General features: G+C 36.7%; 1 protein-coding gene across 3 annotated transcripts in view; it reads left to right on the top strand.

Annotated features, from left to right (window-relative positions):
* Gbeta76C (guanine nucleotide-binding protein subunit beta-2) overlaps positions 1 to 18,912 on the top strand; it is a 211,895-nt gene that overhangs the window by 153,824 nt on the left and 39,159 nt on the right. For 2 of the 3 annotated variants that reach the window (XM_067148912.2, XM_067148911.2), the window contains exons 3-4: positions 10,466 to 10,611; positions 13,747 to 13,880. In XM_067148912.2, the coding sequence (XP_067005013.1) occupies positions 10,466 to 10,611; positions 13,747 to 13,880 (280 nt within the window). Of the gene's footprint in view, positions 1 to 8,639; positions 8,759 to 10,465; positions 10,612 to 13,746; positions 13,881 to 18,912 lie in introns of those variants that run through there. The other variant, XM_067148910.2, reaches the window with a different exon arrangement.

Raw genomic sequence — 18,912 nt, 5'->3', positions numbered from 1 at the left:
ACGGAAAACCACTTCCAGGATGGCTGAGGTGGGAATCGAACCCACCTCTACTCAGTTGACCTCCCGAGGCTGAGTGGACCCCGTTCCAGCCCTCGTACCACTTTTCAAATTTCGTGGCAGAGCCGGGAATCGAACCCAGGCCTCCGGGGGTGGCAGCTAATCATGCTAACCACTACACCACAGAGGCGGACACAATAGATTGTTATGATATAAAATTCTTAAAATTCCGGCTATTCGTTACATAGTTCGGTCTGTGTAGATTCAGAATAAGTGAATTTGTGCAGTTGTCTATGCGAGTGACATTTATTCCTTTAATATTAAGTGGTTCCGAGGAAGTTTACTTTGATCGCGTAAGATCGTGGTGTAAATAAAGATGAATTCCCACTTCAGTTTAAACCTGAAGAAGAAATTAGCCAAGTTAGACGTTGGAAGCAAAGTATGGAAGTTACTAGAATCATAAGGATCATTGAATGATGATTGATCACCTTGAGCAGCATGTTAAACATGTTGTTACACAGACGGAGCCGGACGAAGTGTTTGGGCAGCGGTAAAGGAGGCGAGGGGGAGGAAGGAGGTGGAACACCTGCAGGGGGATGGAAGTAAGGCGGGGCAGAAGGATGGGGTAGTGGGGGTAATTGACGGGAGTGTGTATTTCGGATTACTTGGAAAATCAAACTGTTTTTCGATAGTTTGGTATTTTTAAGCCAATCGATTAAAAGATCGAAAAGGATATTGGGTTTCTCGTAAATTTCATTTAAATTATAATTGGGGTTGAAGTATTGATCGCAGCTGATATAACAACTTTCAATAATATTCATTATGGGTCCCTTGTTTACTGTTTGAAGAACTTCCATATCTTGTTCAGTGTCTGTAAATTTGTGATTAGTGTCATGTGTATGTATACCCATGGCTGTGAACTTATTGTGTCTCATCACGTTGACGTGTTCTGAATATCTAATCATAAAGTTGTGTCCTGTTTGTCCTATGTAAGAGCTGCTGCATTCATTACATTTTAGTCTATACATTCCAGATTTAGAGTAGATATTGGGGGTATTGATTGATGCAGAGTTGTGTAAAATTTTGGAAGTTCTATTGTTAGTTTTGAATAAAATTCTTACATTGTGTTTCCGGAAAAGGTTGGTGATTTTGTGGACGTCGTTATTGTAGGTGAAGGTGGTTGAAATAGGAGTTTTTTCTTTTTCTTTTATGAGTTTGGTTTTAGGCCAGTACCTATATTTGTTTATTATTTGTTCTATAAACAGCCTGTTGTACCCATTGAACTTGGCAATTGCCCTTATGGTATTAAGTTCGTTATTAAGATCTATCTTCTCCATGGGTATGGCAAAAGCTCGATATAACATTCTATTGTATGCTGCACGTTTGTGCATTATGGGATGTATCGAGTCTTTGTGGATAGTGTTAGCAGTTTGTATAGGCTTCCTGTATATTTTATGAGACAGGCCAGATGTATTTCTGATAATGGTTACATCTAGAAAATTAATTGCTTTATTGATTTCTGACTCTAGTGTGAATTTAATGTATGGGTCAATACTATTCAAATCTTGAAGAGTGGAGTCCGCGTTCTTGATTAATTCATCCATAATGACAAATGTGTCGTCCACAAATCTGGCCCAGCATTCCAATTCATTCAAAGTTTCCTAACCAAAAATTATCACTTTCTCTCCAACAAATCCATTAAAATCACTACCGAACTGATTGAAAAATTAAAGGCATTTAACATACAACCTAACCACTCTCTCCACTCCTTTGATATAGAAAATATGTATCCGAGCATACCAATTTCTAAACTTCCAAAAATCATTGAAAATAATTTAAGTAAACATAGTTCTCTTAGTAAACTAGAAATACAAGATTTTATTCAGCTTCTAGAACTGGTCATCAACAATAACTTCTTTGTTTTTGACAAAATTATATATCAACAGAATAGACTGGCAATGGGATCACCTTCGTCAGGAATTTTGGCTAATAACTATTTAGGTAAGAACATACGAAAATCAATAATAACAACTTTCCAAATATTCTCATATGGGCCAGATTTGTGGGCAACACATTTGTCATTATGGATGAATTAATCAAGAACGCGGACTCCACTCTTCAAGATTTGAATAGTATTGACCCATACATTAAATTCACACTAGAGTCAGAAGTAAATAAAGCAATTAATTTTCTAGATATAACCATTATTAGAAATACATCTGGCCTGTCTTATAAAATATACAGGAAACCTACACAAACTGCTAACACTATCCACAAAGACTCCATACATTCCATAATGCACAAACGTGCAGCATACAATAGAATGTCATATCGAGCTTTTGCCATACCCATGGAGAAGATAGATCTTAATAACAAAATACCATAAGGGCAATTGCCAAGTTCAATGGGTACAACAGGCTGTTTATAGAACAAATAATAAACAAATATAGGTACCGGCCTAAAACCAAACTCATAAAAGAAAAAGAAAAAACTCCTATTTCAACCACCTTCGCTTACAATAACGACGTCCACAAAATCACCAACCTTTTCCGGAAACACAATGTAAGAATTTTATTCAAAACTAACAATAGAACTTCCAAAATTTTACACAACTCTGCATCAATCAATACCCCCAATATCTACTCCAAATCTGGAATGTATAGACTAAAATGTAATGAATGCAGCAGCTCTTACATAGGACAAACAGGACACAACTTTATGATTAGATATTCAGAGCACGTCAACGCGATGAGACACAATAAGTTCTCAACCATGAGTATTCATACGCATGACACTAATCACAAATTTACAGACATTGAACAAGATATAGAAGTTCTTCAAACAGCAAACAAGGGACCCATAATGAATATTATTGAAAGTTATTACATCAGCTGTGATCAATACTTCAACCCCAATTATAATTTAAATGAAATTTACGAGAAACCCAATATCCTTTTTGATCTTTTAATCGATTGGCTTAAAAATACCAAACTATCGAAAAACAGTTTGATTTTCCAAGTAATCCGAAATACACACTCCCGTCAATTACCCCCACTACCCCATCCTTCTGCCCCGCCTTACTTCCATCCCCCTGCAGGTGTTCCACCGCCTTCCTTCCCCTCGCCTCCTTTACCGCTGCCCAAACACTTCGTCCGGCTCCGTCTGTGTAACAACATGTTTAACATGCTGCTCAAGGTGATCAATCATCATTCAATGATCCTTATGATTCTAGTAACTTCCATACATTGCTTCCAACGTCTAACCTGGCTAATTTCTTCTTCAGGTTTAAATTGAAGTGGGAATTCATCTTTATTTACACCACGATCTTACGTGATCAAAGTAAACTTCCTCGGAACCACCTAATATTAAAGGAATAAATGTCACTCGCATAGACAACTGCACAAATTCACTTATTCTGAACGTACACAGACTGAACTATGTAACGAACAGCCGGAATTTCAAGAATTTTATATCATAACAATCTATTGTATCATAATTTTTACTTATCTCATGTATCACTACAGCAATTGTATTTTATAATGTGTTAAAATGTGTTTTAGATGTTTTAGGAATATATATATTGTTTAATTTGTACTTAAGGCTGATGATGGCACATAGATGCCGAAACTAGTACCATTTGACTAATTGACAAGTGATTGAATCACATTCAAACATCTTTGTATTGAATAGGTGGACCTTGAAGGGATTTCATTTTACTGTAATCCCACTTCAATACGGAACCAATGAAATTCATAACTATAAGTCAGTCAAATTCACCTTTCATAAAAATGACAATGCCTTATAACACTGTAACAAAAGAAGTCAATATATTCACCAAATCTGATAATGAATTCAATAATAAACTAGAAGCCTGCCTTTACAATTTGAAAATTTTTGATAATTCTTTATTTCTGGTATTCATCATATTTGCTACTGTTTTAAGTTTGTTTGTTTTTGTATATTTTGCTTTGTATTACCATGTGATTTCTTAGTGTATTTTTCATTTTTTTTTTAAATTGTAAAGGTATCGTATATAATGTTAATGTTCATTTTGTTTTGGTTAAATTTTAACTTTGTTTTTGTTCAATTTTAACTTCATAGATATAGATCGATAATTAATGTGTAAAACCTGTGTACTTTCAGATAAATAAATAAATAAATAAATAAATAAATAAATAAATAAATAAATAAATAAATAAATAAATAATGGTTGCCCTTAATTTAGGGACCTGATCTGACAATCAACAGGAATGAGAATAAATTTCAAAGAGTTTTTCAGGCGAACTATTGAGTTCTTGCAAAACTTACATGTATACAACTGTCTACAAGTCTGTATTGATTTGCTTGCATTCACTGGAACACCAGAGATGAAGCCATACTGAAGTGTGACCTATATTTGTTGGGTTTCATACGGCTTTAAATGACAAGTACAATTAATCTTCACTGTATACTTTATACAAGTAGGCCTCTCTGTTTATGAGGGATGAGATAGAAAATTACTAACCTCTCACCAAGGCAGCTGCGGTTCAAATCCTACTTTAAAACAAATGAAACTTTATGATTAGATATTGAACATACTGATCATAGATTCCATAGACTCACAAATAAATAGAATTTTAGAAGTATGAGGAGAAGAGAACCATAAAGAAGAAATGATATACCATACGGCAAATAAGTCATATTCATATACCATACAACAAATTAATTCAATGCAATTTTTGAACTGGTGAGATACTTCGTTGTGATAAAAATTATACATCACAGCATATATAATACTTTCTGCTTATTAGTAGTGAAGTGTTTCCTTATCATAAAATACTCAGAATAGCAGAAATGAGTAATAATATTTAATTTATACAAAAAAGGCCATTTATGGTACTGGTATTGGACTACTTAATATGAAATTGATTAGAATTTATTATAATATTCACAGATGTCACCAATGTCACAAATAAATAGAAAGTTAAAATTCTAAAGAGAAGAGAGCTGAAAAGAAGAAACCAATTATTATAACCGTTTGACCTAAAATATCCTGTACCACAGATGAATTCAGAAGGTAGAATAGAATAATTCAATGCTATGATACATCAGTTTTTAAAAGACATCCTGTATATGTTTCCTAGTACATTTTAGGTCACTGTTTAGAGATTTCTTCAAAATAATCACATATGTGTCAAATTCAAAAATGATTCCATTTTTAGACACAATATTCACATGTTTATACCCAAGAAAGTTGTAGTTCACTAGCTTCATGAATATTAGAATGATATGTCAGTGTACTATCGATTACAGGACAGATTCCTCTGAAAAGACTAAAACATCGCCAAATTTTTTGAGTTTCAAGGACTTAACTATTACTACTCAAGTAAAATATTTACATTTAAATAATAGGATATCTAATCATAGTTTATAATTTAAATTTTAAAGCTTCATATTATTAACAAATCTATTAACTTCTATACTAATGATGTTTACTTTAGCCCTACGTATAACTGCGGCGGCTGGCACAATTTTGGTCGGCCACATACAGTATCATATTACCAATTCCACACTTCCTTGATAAATAATATTAAATACTGGAGATCACACTACACTTTCTAAGTATCAATGTGTTCACAAAAATTCACATCTTAAAAAAAAACAAAAGAAAAGTAAACAGCTAAGCAAGAATAAATTTTTTTAAATACCTCAACTAAACTATGGGCCAACTTCTAAGCAATCACTTATAAACTAACCTCCCACTAAAGAACAGGAAAACCTGCCAACAGTCACTCTGTCCTCCACAGACCTATTTATGAAAGAGGTAATCAAATATGAATACAGTGTCACTTCTACCACGAACTGAAAAAGTTATGTATGTGACCCACAATCAGGTTATCCCATAGCAAAGTAACTTTGAAAATAAAATGGATAAGTTATAAATAAAGGTGGGGCTGTGAAAAATATAATGCTATGACATTTTATGTTATAGCCAACTGATTCTCATGAAAAGTAGTCAATACCCTGTTAAGAGGAGTTATTTATCCACCACATATTTTGATTTTTTGTTTAATATGTAGAGAGTAATGGTATTGTTTTTAATATTTCTTATTTCTATAGCAAATTCATTTGTGGTAGTTTTTCATGTCAGACCAACAACATAAGGCAAGAAGGAATAGGTACCACTATATTTGGGGATGTGTGGGATGACAATTGCATTTATATCTGAGAAGATTTCCATTTTGACATTTTAAATAACATTTTAATACCATAGTCAATCCCTACAATTGAATTGCTATAAAATAATTTTATGATATCTAACTAAATTACAAAATATTCAAATCCAAGTGTGTATTTAAAGATACAGTAAGCTTGGTGCTCAAGATACAATTCAACCTAAAGGCATTATCCTTAAAAAAAAAAAAAAAAAAAAAAAAAAAAAAAAAAATTTGCAGTAATATTAAGTGTTGTCCTTGTAACCTTATGCTTATGTTTCAAGAAACTGAGGATGTCTTCACAGTTGATGAAATATGTATTCCCACTAATATATAACTCAATATATGAGATAAAGTGTTGAACAGGTGGACCCTTTCATTTGAAAATTGAATAGTGTCAAGACGGATTTGGAAACAATGTAACTCATCAATTGTTGCATTCTCGCCACTCGTGATGTAAATTCTTTGAATTTGTGCAGTGTTCTTGTTGCTTGGGATTTTTCAGTGGGTTGTTGTTTGTCACTAAAAATGGTGTTTTGCAGGATATTGTTTGATTCATTTCCATACTTTTATTTCATCAAAATCATTAGCTTTCCTGTTTGTAAAAGGAAGTCCTCAGTAAGCGTTTTTATGTTATAATTTGCAGTAAAAATTTAACCTAAAATTAGAACCCATACTTTGAGATTAATTAATGTGCCTCTGCGACTCACGCGTCAGTGTGCCTGTCTCTCACTGCTGCGTTCCATGGTTCTCATTCCAGTCACTCCATGTGAGATTTGTGCTAGACAAAGCGGAGACAGGTCAGGATTTTCTCTGGGTACTCTGGTTTTCCCTGTCATTTTTAATTCCAGCAACTCTCTCCAATATAATTGTATTTCATCTGTCAGTCATTGATCATTGCCCCAGAAGAGTACGACAGGCTTCGACACCTGGCAAACTCCTATCCTCGCCGCAAGATGGAGGCTTCATTCATTACATTCCTGCCCGGAATGAAGCTGGAAACAGGCTGTGGATTTTCATTTTTGTCTTCATTTTGAGATTAATCACTTATACACACAATTTAGTCAAGGACCTAAAAACACGTTTCCTTGCTTGCAGCTCGAAATCAAGGATGATGACAATGATCTATTAATTCTAGAATCTACCAAAGTTATGGAACCTCCTTTTAAATTATGATGCCTTTATCATCAAGAAATATTGCAAGATTAATTTTACTTCACACTGATAAGAATAAACACAAAACAAGAGAACATACACTCGATATTTTATGTCATTTTATCACGTTGTATAAGATTGTAATGCATTATGTTTTCGTGTACCACAGTATATATACATTTAGAATTTTCAGTCCTAGATTGAACTTCAAACTCACAACATTACAATTATGGACAATCATAGCTACACATAAAAAGATTGAACATTAACCTTTTTCAATCACACCATTTTAAGCAATAAGCTTTTTGTGTAATAAACTCAATGATCTTTGCACTGTGTTTTTCAAGATTTTAACTGAACATAAAATAAAATTGTAACACTTGTACATTTGGAAAATTTTAAAGCAGAAAAAATAATCACTGAATCAACAAATAGGGTTGAAACATGTTGAATTTTATGACATGACCTTTTAACACCCTCAGAGGGTTATGAATATGTACTGAGTAGGAGGATGAATAAAAACTTATATTGTTATAATTCACTTAATCCTTATCAAAATAAACTTTTATTCACTTCACCATCCTTATTGCTGGTCCCGTGGTGTAGGGGTAGCATGCCTGCCTCTTATCTGGAGGCCCTGGGTTCAATTCCTGGCCAGGTCAGGGATTTTTACCTGGATCTGAGGGCTGGTTCAAGGTTTACTCAGCTTATGTAATTAGAATTGAGGAGCTATCGGATGGTGAGATAGTGGCCCCGGTCTAGAAAGCCAAGAATAATGGTGGTTAAGGATTCGTCGTGCCGACCACATGACACCTCATAATCTGTAGGCCTTTGGGCTGAGCAGCAGTCACTTGGTAGGCCAAGGCCATTCGGGACTGTTGCGCAATGGGGTTTGGTTTTCAACATCCTTATTAAGATAAAAATACCCTTTACAACCAACAACCCCTGATGGGCCTTGGTCTACCAAGTGACTGCTGCTCAGCCAGAAGAACTGTAGATTATGAGGTGATTCACGGTCAGTGTGACAAATTCTTTCGGCCGTTCAGCTTTCTAGTGTGGGATCGCTCCTCAGTTGTAATCACGTAGGCTGAGTGGACCTCAAACTAGCCGTCAGGTCCAGGTAAAAATCCCTGACCTGGCTGGGAATCGAACTGGTGCTTCCGGATGAGAGACAGGTATGCTACCCCTAGATCACAAAAAGTACCCTATGTAGTATGTAGGTAATTTGCATGTGTGGTTTAGGAGTTGTCATCATTTCAGTGAAAGTGCTGGATTGGTTTTAATACTGGATGGAGAGAAAGAAGACGGCTAACATGCGGATGGCTGGAGCTCTGAGCTACGTACATACGTTGGGAGGAAAGCAGCATACTAATGTCAACTATGAGGAAATCTCTATCTACAAGGATGAGAAGGTCCACCTATTCAATACTGTATATAATATGTTAATGTTATGGTATTTATTACATATCGGGATTAGTTTTGATCCTTTAATTCATATACCCATACCCAATCCATCCCTACCTGACCCTCCCCACCCACAAACACCATAAGCTATTCCTCTTCTGTCTAGTGTTGGCACCTAAAGATGTATCTCATACATTTTCTTTATACTGTCTCATTTCCCATTTAATTTTCCTTTGCTTTTCTAAATATTGATGATGATGATGCTTGTTGCTTAAAGGGGCCTAACATCTAAGGTCATTGGCCCCTTTCTAAATATTCACTTTATATGGAATAATTTGAGAGATCACTCCACCAGATCTGAGGGCCACTGATTCATACTAGGAATGTCCCTATAAATATCACAAAAATGGCAGTTTACATACTCTTAGCAATAGGGGCCAAAGTTTGGGTTGGGAAGAATTGAGAGAAAGAAGAAAAGCTGCTCGACTAAGTGGTATGTTCCGAGCTGTCAGCGGAGAGATGGCGTGGAATGACATTAGTAGACGAATAAGTTTGAGTGGCGTTTATAAAAGTAGGAAAGATCACAATATGAAGATAAAGTTGGAATTCAAGAGGACAAACTGGGGCAAATATTCATTTATAGGAAGGGGAGTTAGGGATTGGAATAACTTACCAAGGGAGACGTTCAATAGATTTCCAATTTCTTTGAAATCGTTTAGGAAAAGGCTAGGAAAACAACAGATAGGGAATCTGCCACCTGGGCGACTGCCCTAAATGCAGATCAGTATTGATTGATTGATAAATCTGAAGACCAAAGACATCCATCATGTATAGAGCATCTTTTTTAACTCCAACAATAATGCAAGATAAAAGCTACACCAAAAGGACATTCATAACAAATATATATACCAAAAGGATAGGTTAATGTGTTATATTAATCCATATTTTGGATGTATGTCATAGTGTACTGTTTTTTATTAAGACCATGATTTTCATAAAAGAAGAAGTGACTCACAAGTGTTGAACACATATGCAAGACACATCAATTTTAATGGACTCATGTGTAATCACAACATATTTGATCACTATTTCAAGACATGCCAATAGTATTATATTAGTTGATGTTTGCAAGTTACATGTAATGTTCTTTTACATTTATAATTTAAGGCTGAAGATGAACCAATACAAGGGGCAAAACTAGTCCCAATGTAATAAATAATATTGATGTATTATATACGGTATTGAATAGGTGGACCTTCTCATCCTTGTTGATGATGATAAATCATGAAAACGGACCAAAATGAAATTAATTTCATATGAGGAAATCTTAAATTTTATATAGCTCGTGTGCAAAACTGGGGTAGATTGCTTGTAATAATCAATTACTCTTATAAAGAGAATTTATTTGTTGAACAAGAAGAAAATGTTGTTGTTTATGATAATAGAGTTTTGATTTCCCCATGCTGTTATGGCATATCTGAGGGCAGACACTACTAGTGCTTGATAAACAGTTGAATATGTTTCATCATCAATCTGAAATTGTAAGTGTATAGACTAATTCATGAGATTTCTCTTTGTAATACAATTGTAACAGAAGACCCATATACTTTATAAGTAGAGGAGCATTGTGGAGTCCTCCCAGCTGACCACTAATGGAATTAAAATGTAGCATTATATTAATTAATAAACAACATGATATAAATTGTACATTTCAGGATGAACAGAAGAAGATGGCAGATACAACAATAGATGCAGTATGTGAAAGTGTTGCTGATGCTCCAAAAGTTCGTCTGGTGACTAAGAAACTTCTTAAAGGACACATCAACAAAGTCAACTCCATTCATTTCAGTGGAGATAGTCGGTTAGTTAATTACAATTAATTACAATTGATCTACTGGGGTGTTTCTTATCTTTTACCACCTGTATTCATCTTCACATGTTTGTCTCTTCCCTTTTCCTGTGTTTACCCAACTTTCCTCTTATACCACACTTCGCCCGTCAAGATGGCCTCTCAGTGAGTCTTGAAACATGCTCCCTGATGAAGTTGGTCTGGTGACTTATACTAACAAAGTATCAAAATTTACCTACGATGATTTTGATTTTTGATTTTTAGAATTTGCTTCATGTTGCACCGACACAGATATGTCTTATGGTGACAATAGGATAGAGCGGTTAGGAGTGGGAAGGAAGCGTCCATGGCCTTAATTAAGGTACAACTCCAACATTTGCCTGGTATGTAAATGGAAACCATGGAAAACCATCTTCAGGGCTGCTGACAGTGGGATTCAAACCCACTGTCCCGCAAATGCAAGCTGACAGTTACGTGCCCCAAACCACGTGGGCATTCTCTCTTTTTTTTTTTTTTTTGGCTTTTGGAACCAACTAGAAGGAAGAATATTCTGGATGTGGTGCTGGTAAAACCAGATGAGCTCTATAGAGAAACTGAAGTAATAGATGGTATTAGTGATCACAAATCTGTTTTTGTGGTAGTTAAAAATAAATGTGAAAGAAAGGAAGATATTAAAATCAGGACTATTAGGCAGTACTATATGGCTGATAAAACAGGCATGAGGCAGTTTAAAAAAGTAATTATGATCGGTGGAAAACATAAATAAAAATATAAATAGACTCTGGGATGGGTTTAAAGCAATTGCTGAGGAATGTGAAAATAGGTTTGTACCTTTAAAGGTTGTAAGGAATGGTAAAGATCCACTATATTATAATGGAGAAGTAAAGAGACTAAGAAGGAGGTGCAGGTTGGAAAAAAATAGACTTAGAAATGGCTGTGGAAGTAAGGAGAAATCGAATGAACTAACTAGGAAATTGAATCTAGCAAAGAAAGTACCTAAGGATAATATGATGGCAAGCATAACTGGCGGTCATACAAATTTTAGTGAAAAATGGAAGAGTATGTGTAGGTACTTTAAGGCAGAAACAAGTCCCAAGAAGGACATTCCAGGAATCATTAATGAATAAAGGGAGTGTGTTTGTGAGGATCTTCAAAAGGCAGAAGTTTTCAGTCAGCAGTATCTAAAGATTGTTAGTTATAATGATAATGTCCAGATAAGGTGGTGACTAATACTAAAATGCACTCCCACACTGAATCTGTCCACCCCTTTTGGGGTCTTCCTCATGGTCTCTTTCCTGTTAACTTCTCTGAAAAACTTTTTTTTGGCACTCTCTCTTCTCCCATTCTCATCATAGTCCATACCACTTAAACTTTGTTGTTTCTATCCTGTCTTGAAGTTTCATGATTCCTGTCCTTTTCCTTATCTCTTCACTTCTAATTCTATCCTTTCTGGTCTTGCCCTCGATGCCTCTTAGGATTTTCATCTCAACTGCCTTATTCTACTCTCCTCTCGTTTTGTTGTAGTCCACGATCCAGCTGCACAGGTCAGTATGAGTTCATAATAGGTTGAATATAATACTTTCTTACATTTGTTGGGGACATCTTGGTTCCACAAAATACCCCTTACACTGTGGTAGAAGCTGTTTGCTTGTTGTATTCTTTTCCCACTTTCCTCAGTTATCTTTCCATCTTCTGTGATCAACTTTCCAAGTACATGAAACTTTTAACCACTTTGAGAATTTTACCATTCAGTTTATCTTTCCCCTTCCTTCCTTCCTTCCTTTCTTCCTTCCTTCCTTCCTTCCTTCCTTCCTTCCTTCCTTCCTTCCCCTTGTCATCACTATTGTTTTACTTTTCTCTGTGCTTACTTTCATCCCAAATTTTTCTATCTCTTGATTCCATACATCTACTTGTTTTTGCACTTCCATTTCATCCTCACCCCATATCACAATATCATCTGCAAACAACATGGCTTTTGTTGCCTGTCTTCCCAATCTCTGTTTACTGTTCTATGATAGCGGGTTCAAACCTGGCAGAGTTAGTCAGATTTTTGAAGGGCGGAGAAAGTCCATTCGACACTCCATGACATATGGTGTTGGCATGTAAAAGATCTCTGGTGGCACATTTGGTGTTTACCCGACAAAATTAATTAATGTCAAAAACACATCAGATTCCCTCCATGGGAATTTAGAATTTTCCATTCAAAATTAATTAAATCTCAGGCATAGATGCCCAAGAGAGTTTTGGTTTACTCGGTCAGCCATCTAGTGGGCCTAGAGTAAAATGGAATGTTGAAATTGACGAGCAGACAGCCAGATGGCGTCAAATTGAAATGTCTCCATGCGATTATTATTATTAGTGCATCCGATCGCATTTTATCTTCTAAGTGGCAGCCCACCATATCTGAGTGCTGCCTTCTCTGAACTCTTGGTTCAGCTCGTGGAATATTTCTTAAAAGACTTTTCATGGCTGGCTGTCAAGGAGTCGCCTGCAGTGGGACTACGTCCCATGTTACAACTCTGGATGTGATCCAGTGAGGTTCCCATTAATGTTGGCGTGGGTACCCCTCCCCCTACCCCTACAAACTGAAGTTGTGTTTGGTGTGTGAGAGCTATTTTATTTCACTCAAGTCTGCCAGCAAGCCGACGTGAAAGCCCCTATTTGCCACCTCAGACACGCCACATGGGTGTATCACGTCACCCCGTGGTACAATAGCGCTGACAGGTTCATGGCTATCCATAGCCTAACTTTCCATCCATCATTTGACATTAATTTATTTTTTGTAGTTAAAAAATGATACTACTTCGTGTTTGCACCAGTAAGATGTGGTAAATAACTTCCAGTTGTCTGATGCTCTGGAGGAAATGCACTTGCACCTAGTGTGATCAACAATCAGACAATAAAGTATCCAAGTCACTTTCATTCCAGCTGAGGATGGATAGGATTTCCTTTTTGAAGAGAGTTGAACTGTCAGTGAATTTTTAATTATAATTGTCTGCAAGGTGATAGTATCAGACAGTATGAATGGTATTTTATACATCAGTTGTTCCATCAGGAATGATTTGTGTCTGACTTGAACATCATCTAATTTGTCTTTATCTCTATCATTCCAGTATACAAAGTCTTTAAATAAAGCTTCCTTTTCAGACATTGTGTGACAGGATCTCTAGATGGGAAACTAATTATCTGGGACACCTGGACTGGAAACAAGGTACAAGTCATACCTTTGAGATCTTCATGGGTCATGAGTGTTGCTTTTGCACCATCTGGAAACTTTGTAGGTAAGTCAAAGCCTTAAATTTTGATATACTGGCTGGCTGATATTGCTGCAGAACATCAATTTTATGCCTGTAATAATGATAATGGTGATGAAATGGGCTCGGCTACCTCGCACAAACACTTTACGCTTCCTTGTCAATCTCAATGTTCTGTTTTACTCTAGACCTACCAGATGGCAGAGTGAACCAAAACTCTCTTGGGCATCTATTTAATGTTGTTGGAACACCAAGTTTGTCACCAGAGATCTTTTACTTGCCAACATTGTATGACGTTGACCTCCGTCAGATTTGAGCAAACAATCTTGGAATGTGGAAGCCGACACTCTACTTCTGATCTGCAGAGGTTATGTTAATTAGATTAATGAAGGTCTAAATTTATATTGAGATATTACATGGAGTGATGAAAAAAGTGTCTAGTCATGATATCTGAGTTATCTGAACAAATGAGTAACCTAATAATTATAATACACTGCTGGGAGGCAGAAAATTCAATCGCCGAATTTGAGTCAAAATTTCGGTCAAACACAAGCCAGGCTGATGCGAAGGCAAAGATAAACTGGCTTTGAACTCAATCCTTGGCAGGACATACACATCTTAGTTCAGAATTTAGTTCATAGATGGCCATCCTGATGCTTCCACAAATTTTATAATATAATTTTACTGTGAACAACACAACTTGTTTTCGTCATATTTTTATAAAATTAGTTGTAAAACAAATTGTACGAAACATTTTACCGTGGGCAATGGGCATTAAAACGTAGCTGTAAATCATTATAGTAAGACTTTTGAAGAGCAGAGAAACATCTACTCAGCACGCTTGCTTATCCACTTCTGCGTACTTTTCCAATTGTGCCCCTCGGATTGGCATTGCAGCCAGTAATTTATCCCTTTGGTTCCGCCAATATTTGGTTGAAGAGAAAATTTGTGATTTGCAGGCTGCACACCATTTCTGTAATGAACTCAAGAGCAATCCATTTTAAAATTGCTAGTTTGTATTTCTGCCTGAATTCATGATATAATACACAGATTTCACTGGTGGTCACTTTACAGTTCCTTACTGCTGAACTACAAAATTGCCGTATTCACAAAGACTGCAGTGGAGAGAGTTGTGCTACTTTAGGGAACGTGACTTAGGCGTGTGAAAGAGCTACTTTCTGTTATTCCTGAGCATTACCTTTCACCACAGCAAAAAAAACTTTCTCAGTGACATTGGAGTAATAATATTTCTGTATTGCATTTAAGGTGTACAATGTAAGACCTTTCTTTTCTTCTGTTTTACTGTTGTGGCAAGTAAATATCTTCTACTATTAAACAAACAATTCTTGTATATAAATACTAGCTTTCTCGGAAATGGCTCTAAAGAAAATCATGGACTAGCGGTTTCTTGGGACTAGAAATTGATCAGTAAGGGTCTCATTACATATAAAATTAAAGTTTAGTTTAACAGTTCCACCTTTTCATTACAAAATTTATGTAATGCGGGTTACATTACAAATGAAACATTTATTTGGAACTAGTTTCGACCTAAGGTCAAAGTCATCAACAGCCAACAACACGAATTGCACAACATATTGAACAGATTCATGAAAATTTGTGTATCCTTCGCTGTCAGAACTTTGTAGCGAAAGATACACAAATTTTCAAGAATCTTCGGCATCCAGATTGATCAAATTCTATCAACCTTCAACAGCAGCTAAGTGCCTTACTTTAATGCAATGTATGCATAATTTAAAACTTTTATCTCCATTATGACTGTTTCATCTTCAACTTTACAGTGTCAAACCACAATGTTTCTGCAATATATGTACATTGTTTATGGACTATTCAATATGTTGTGCAATTTGTGTTATTGGTTGATGATGACCTCGACCTTAGGTCGAAACTAGTTCCAAATAAATGTTTCATTTGTAATGTAACCCGCATTACATACATTTTGTACTGAAAAACTAAACTTTTAATTTTAATTTTATATGTAATCACAGTTCAATACGGACCATTCTACATGAAGTTTATATCTCTTAAGGGTCTCATTTTCAGAAAAAGTTTCCTATCAGGTGTGGATTACAGAAACAATATCATGATGGCCATGATATCTACTGTTTAGTGAAAACATCATGGAGTTTGCGCAGTGGTTGTGGTCGTTACGGCATCATGCCCAGCTTAGACGGTTTGAGCCCCAGTGCTCCAAAATTTTTACCATCAGTTTGTTGGTCAGCAGGTTAGGAAAGATGGTGGTATACAATTTTAAATGAGCACTTCTTGATTTTTAGGAGTTTACATGCAGTTTCTAGAGTGTAAAAAACAGTTACATTTTTCTCTCTCTTAAGATAACCCACCAGGTCTACTGCCTCAAGGACAGTGTCCTGGAACATGGGGCTTTGGATCTGGGTATACAATTGGGGAAGAGGACTAGTACCTTGCCCAGGTGGCCTCATTTGCTATGCTGAACAGGGGCCTTGTGGAGGGATGAGAAGATTGGAAGGGATAGACAAGGAAGAGGGAAGTAAGTGGCCATGGGTTTGAGTTAGGTACCATCCCGGCATATAACTGAAGGATAAGTGGAAAACCATGGAAAACCACTTCAAAGATGGCTGAGGTGGGAATCGAATGCCCCTTCTACTCAGTTGACCTCCTAAGGCTGAGTGGACCCACTTTCAGCCCTCGTACCACTTTTCAAATTTCGTGGCAGAGCTGAGAATCGAACCCAGGCCTCCGGAGGTGGCAGCAATTCATACTAACCACTACACCATAGAGGCGGACCCAGTGACGCCTATCTTTTTTATTAGGAAGTCAGCTAGACAATAGATTTTCCAGAAGTTTAACTACCAAACAATAAATGACGATCGAAGCTTGGTCAAAGAAGTAGTGTTCATCTCATATGCTCTTCATGTGGTACTCCAGTTGTCAATTTTTTTTTAAAATTTGCTTTACTTTGCACAGTTAGGTCTTATGGCGATGATGGAATAGAAAAGGCCTAGGAGTGGGAAGGAAGCAGCCATGGCCTTAATCTTCCGGATGCCAGCTCATAGCTGCGCGCCCCTAACTACATGGCCAGCTCACCGGATAGGCGGTTGTCTAATGTAAACCGTATAATTAGGAAGTCATTGTTGTTAGACAGGAGTGTTTAATTTATACCTTGCTTCATTTGGAATTTTCATATGAACATACTGTTTATCGCAAGGACATAAATAGTTGTCGAATATATATCTACTTAAAAATTTAAAATAAAATGCTTTTTTGTTGATGGTACAAGTGGCACCGGGAACTCTCTACTACATGCTTACTGGAAGACATCTTAATGTAAAATGTATGGCATTTACCGGTACCGCATCACATCCAAACTGCTCTCTAATGGTCGAACTATCACAGAGACCAGAGTCAGTTTAGAGTATCAAACCAGAATCATCCCAAGCCAGGAAATGAGCAGAAACAGATATTTTTCTTATGGATGAAGCTCCAATGCTTTCAAAATACAGATTGAATATCACGGATCATTTTTTATGAAGTCTGGATCTCCCTTTTTGTGACAAAGTGATGGTACTGGCAGGAGACTTCCTTCAATGTCTTCCTTTACACCTGCAAGCAAACAGAAATGAATCATTAGAGCTTTCCATTAAAAGATGTTCTCTATGGCCACTATTCAACATGTTAACACTCAAAGAAAAAAGAAAACATGTTGATTCAGAGCAGCATCAGTTAACTGAATGTCTTCTAAAGCTAGGCAATGGAGAATTGCCACAAGATACCATTTCAAGTGACAATCTTATTGATGACTGGGTGAGTTGGCTGTGCGGTTAGGAGCGCGCAGCTGTGAGGCCGCATCCGGGAGATAGTGGGTTCGAACCCCACTGTCGGCAAACCTGAAGATAGTTTTCCATGGTTTTCCATTTTCACACCAGGCAAATGCTGGGGTTGATCCTTAATTAAGGCCATGGCCGCTTCCTTCCCATTCCTAGGCCTTTCCTGTCCCATCGTCACCATAAGACCTATCTGTATTGGTGCGACGTAAAACCAATAGCAAAAATAGACAAAAACTTATTGATGAAGTTTTCAGAAACTGCTTTGCCACTGGAAATTATGAAGGAATGAAAGATAGAATACTTGCACCACTCAGCGAAGACATTGATACAATTAACAATGATATCACTGCCAAACTTCCTGGAGAGTACAAAATTTACCATAGCTACGACTCAGTGAAAGATCAACCGGAAGTAGCATTTGAATTTACAACATACCTTAATTCAGTGAACATTTCAGAGACCACCACATTCATTGAAATATAATGCAATAATATTGCTATTACATAATTAGGATGTTTCAGGAGGTTTATGCAATGGAACTAGACTAACTGTAACAAGCCTGTGTAATAACGTAATTAAAGCAAAAATCATCACTGGTGAACAATCTGGTGAAGAAATGTATATTCCTTGAATCACCCTTGATGCTACAAAAGGTAATCTAGGATGTAGCATGCAACAACTTCAATTTCCAGTAAGACCTGCATTTGCTATTATGATGCACAAAGCGCAGGACCAAATTTTTCGAGTTTGTTGGCGTGGACCTAAAAACATCAGTTTTTATGTATGGTATGCCGTACCATTTTCCAGAGTCAAGAGGCCAAGCTACCACAGGAGAATCCACATCGTTCTCGTAATATAGTGTGGAAAGAGGTGTGAGATCAGTCGATCACCACTGATCTTCATTCAGGGCAGTCACCCACGTGGCAGATTCTGTATCTGTTTTCTACCTAGACTTTTCTTAAATAATTGCAACCGAGCTCGATAGCTGCAGTCGCTTAAGTGCGGTCAGTATCCAGTAATCGGGAGATCGTGGGTTCGAGCCCCACTGTCGGCAGCCCTGAAGATGGTTTTCCGTGGTTTCCCATTTTCACACCAGGCAAATGCCGGGGCTGTACCTTAATTAAGGCCACGGCCGCTTCCTTCCAATTCCTAGGCCTTTCCTACCCCATCGTCGCCGTAAGACCTATCTGTGTCGGTGCGACGTAAAGCAAATAACAAAAAAAAAAAATAATTGC

This window comes from Anabrus simplex, chromosome 6, assembly GCF_040414725.1.
Source record: "Anabrus simplex isolate iqAnaSimp1 chromosome 6, ASM4041472v1, whole genome shotgun sequence".
Lineage (NCBI taxonomy): Eukaryota > Metazoa > Arthropoda > Insecta > Orthoptera > Tettigoniidae > Anabrus > Anabrus simplex.
Note: the sequence above shows the minus strand (reverse complement) of the source record. Positions and strands in the feature narration are given on the sequence as shown.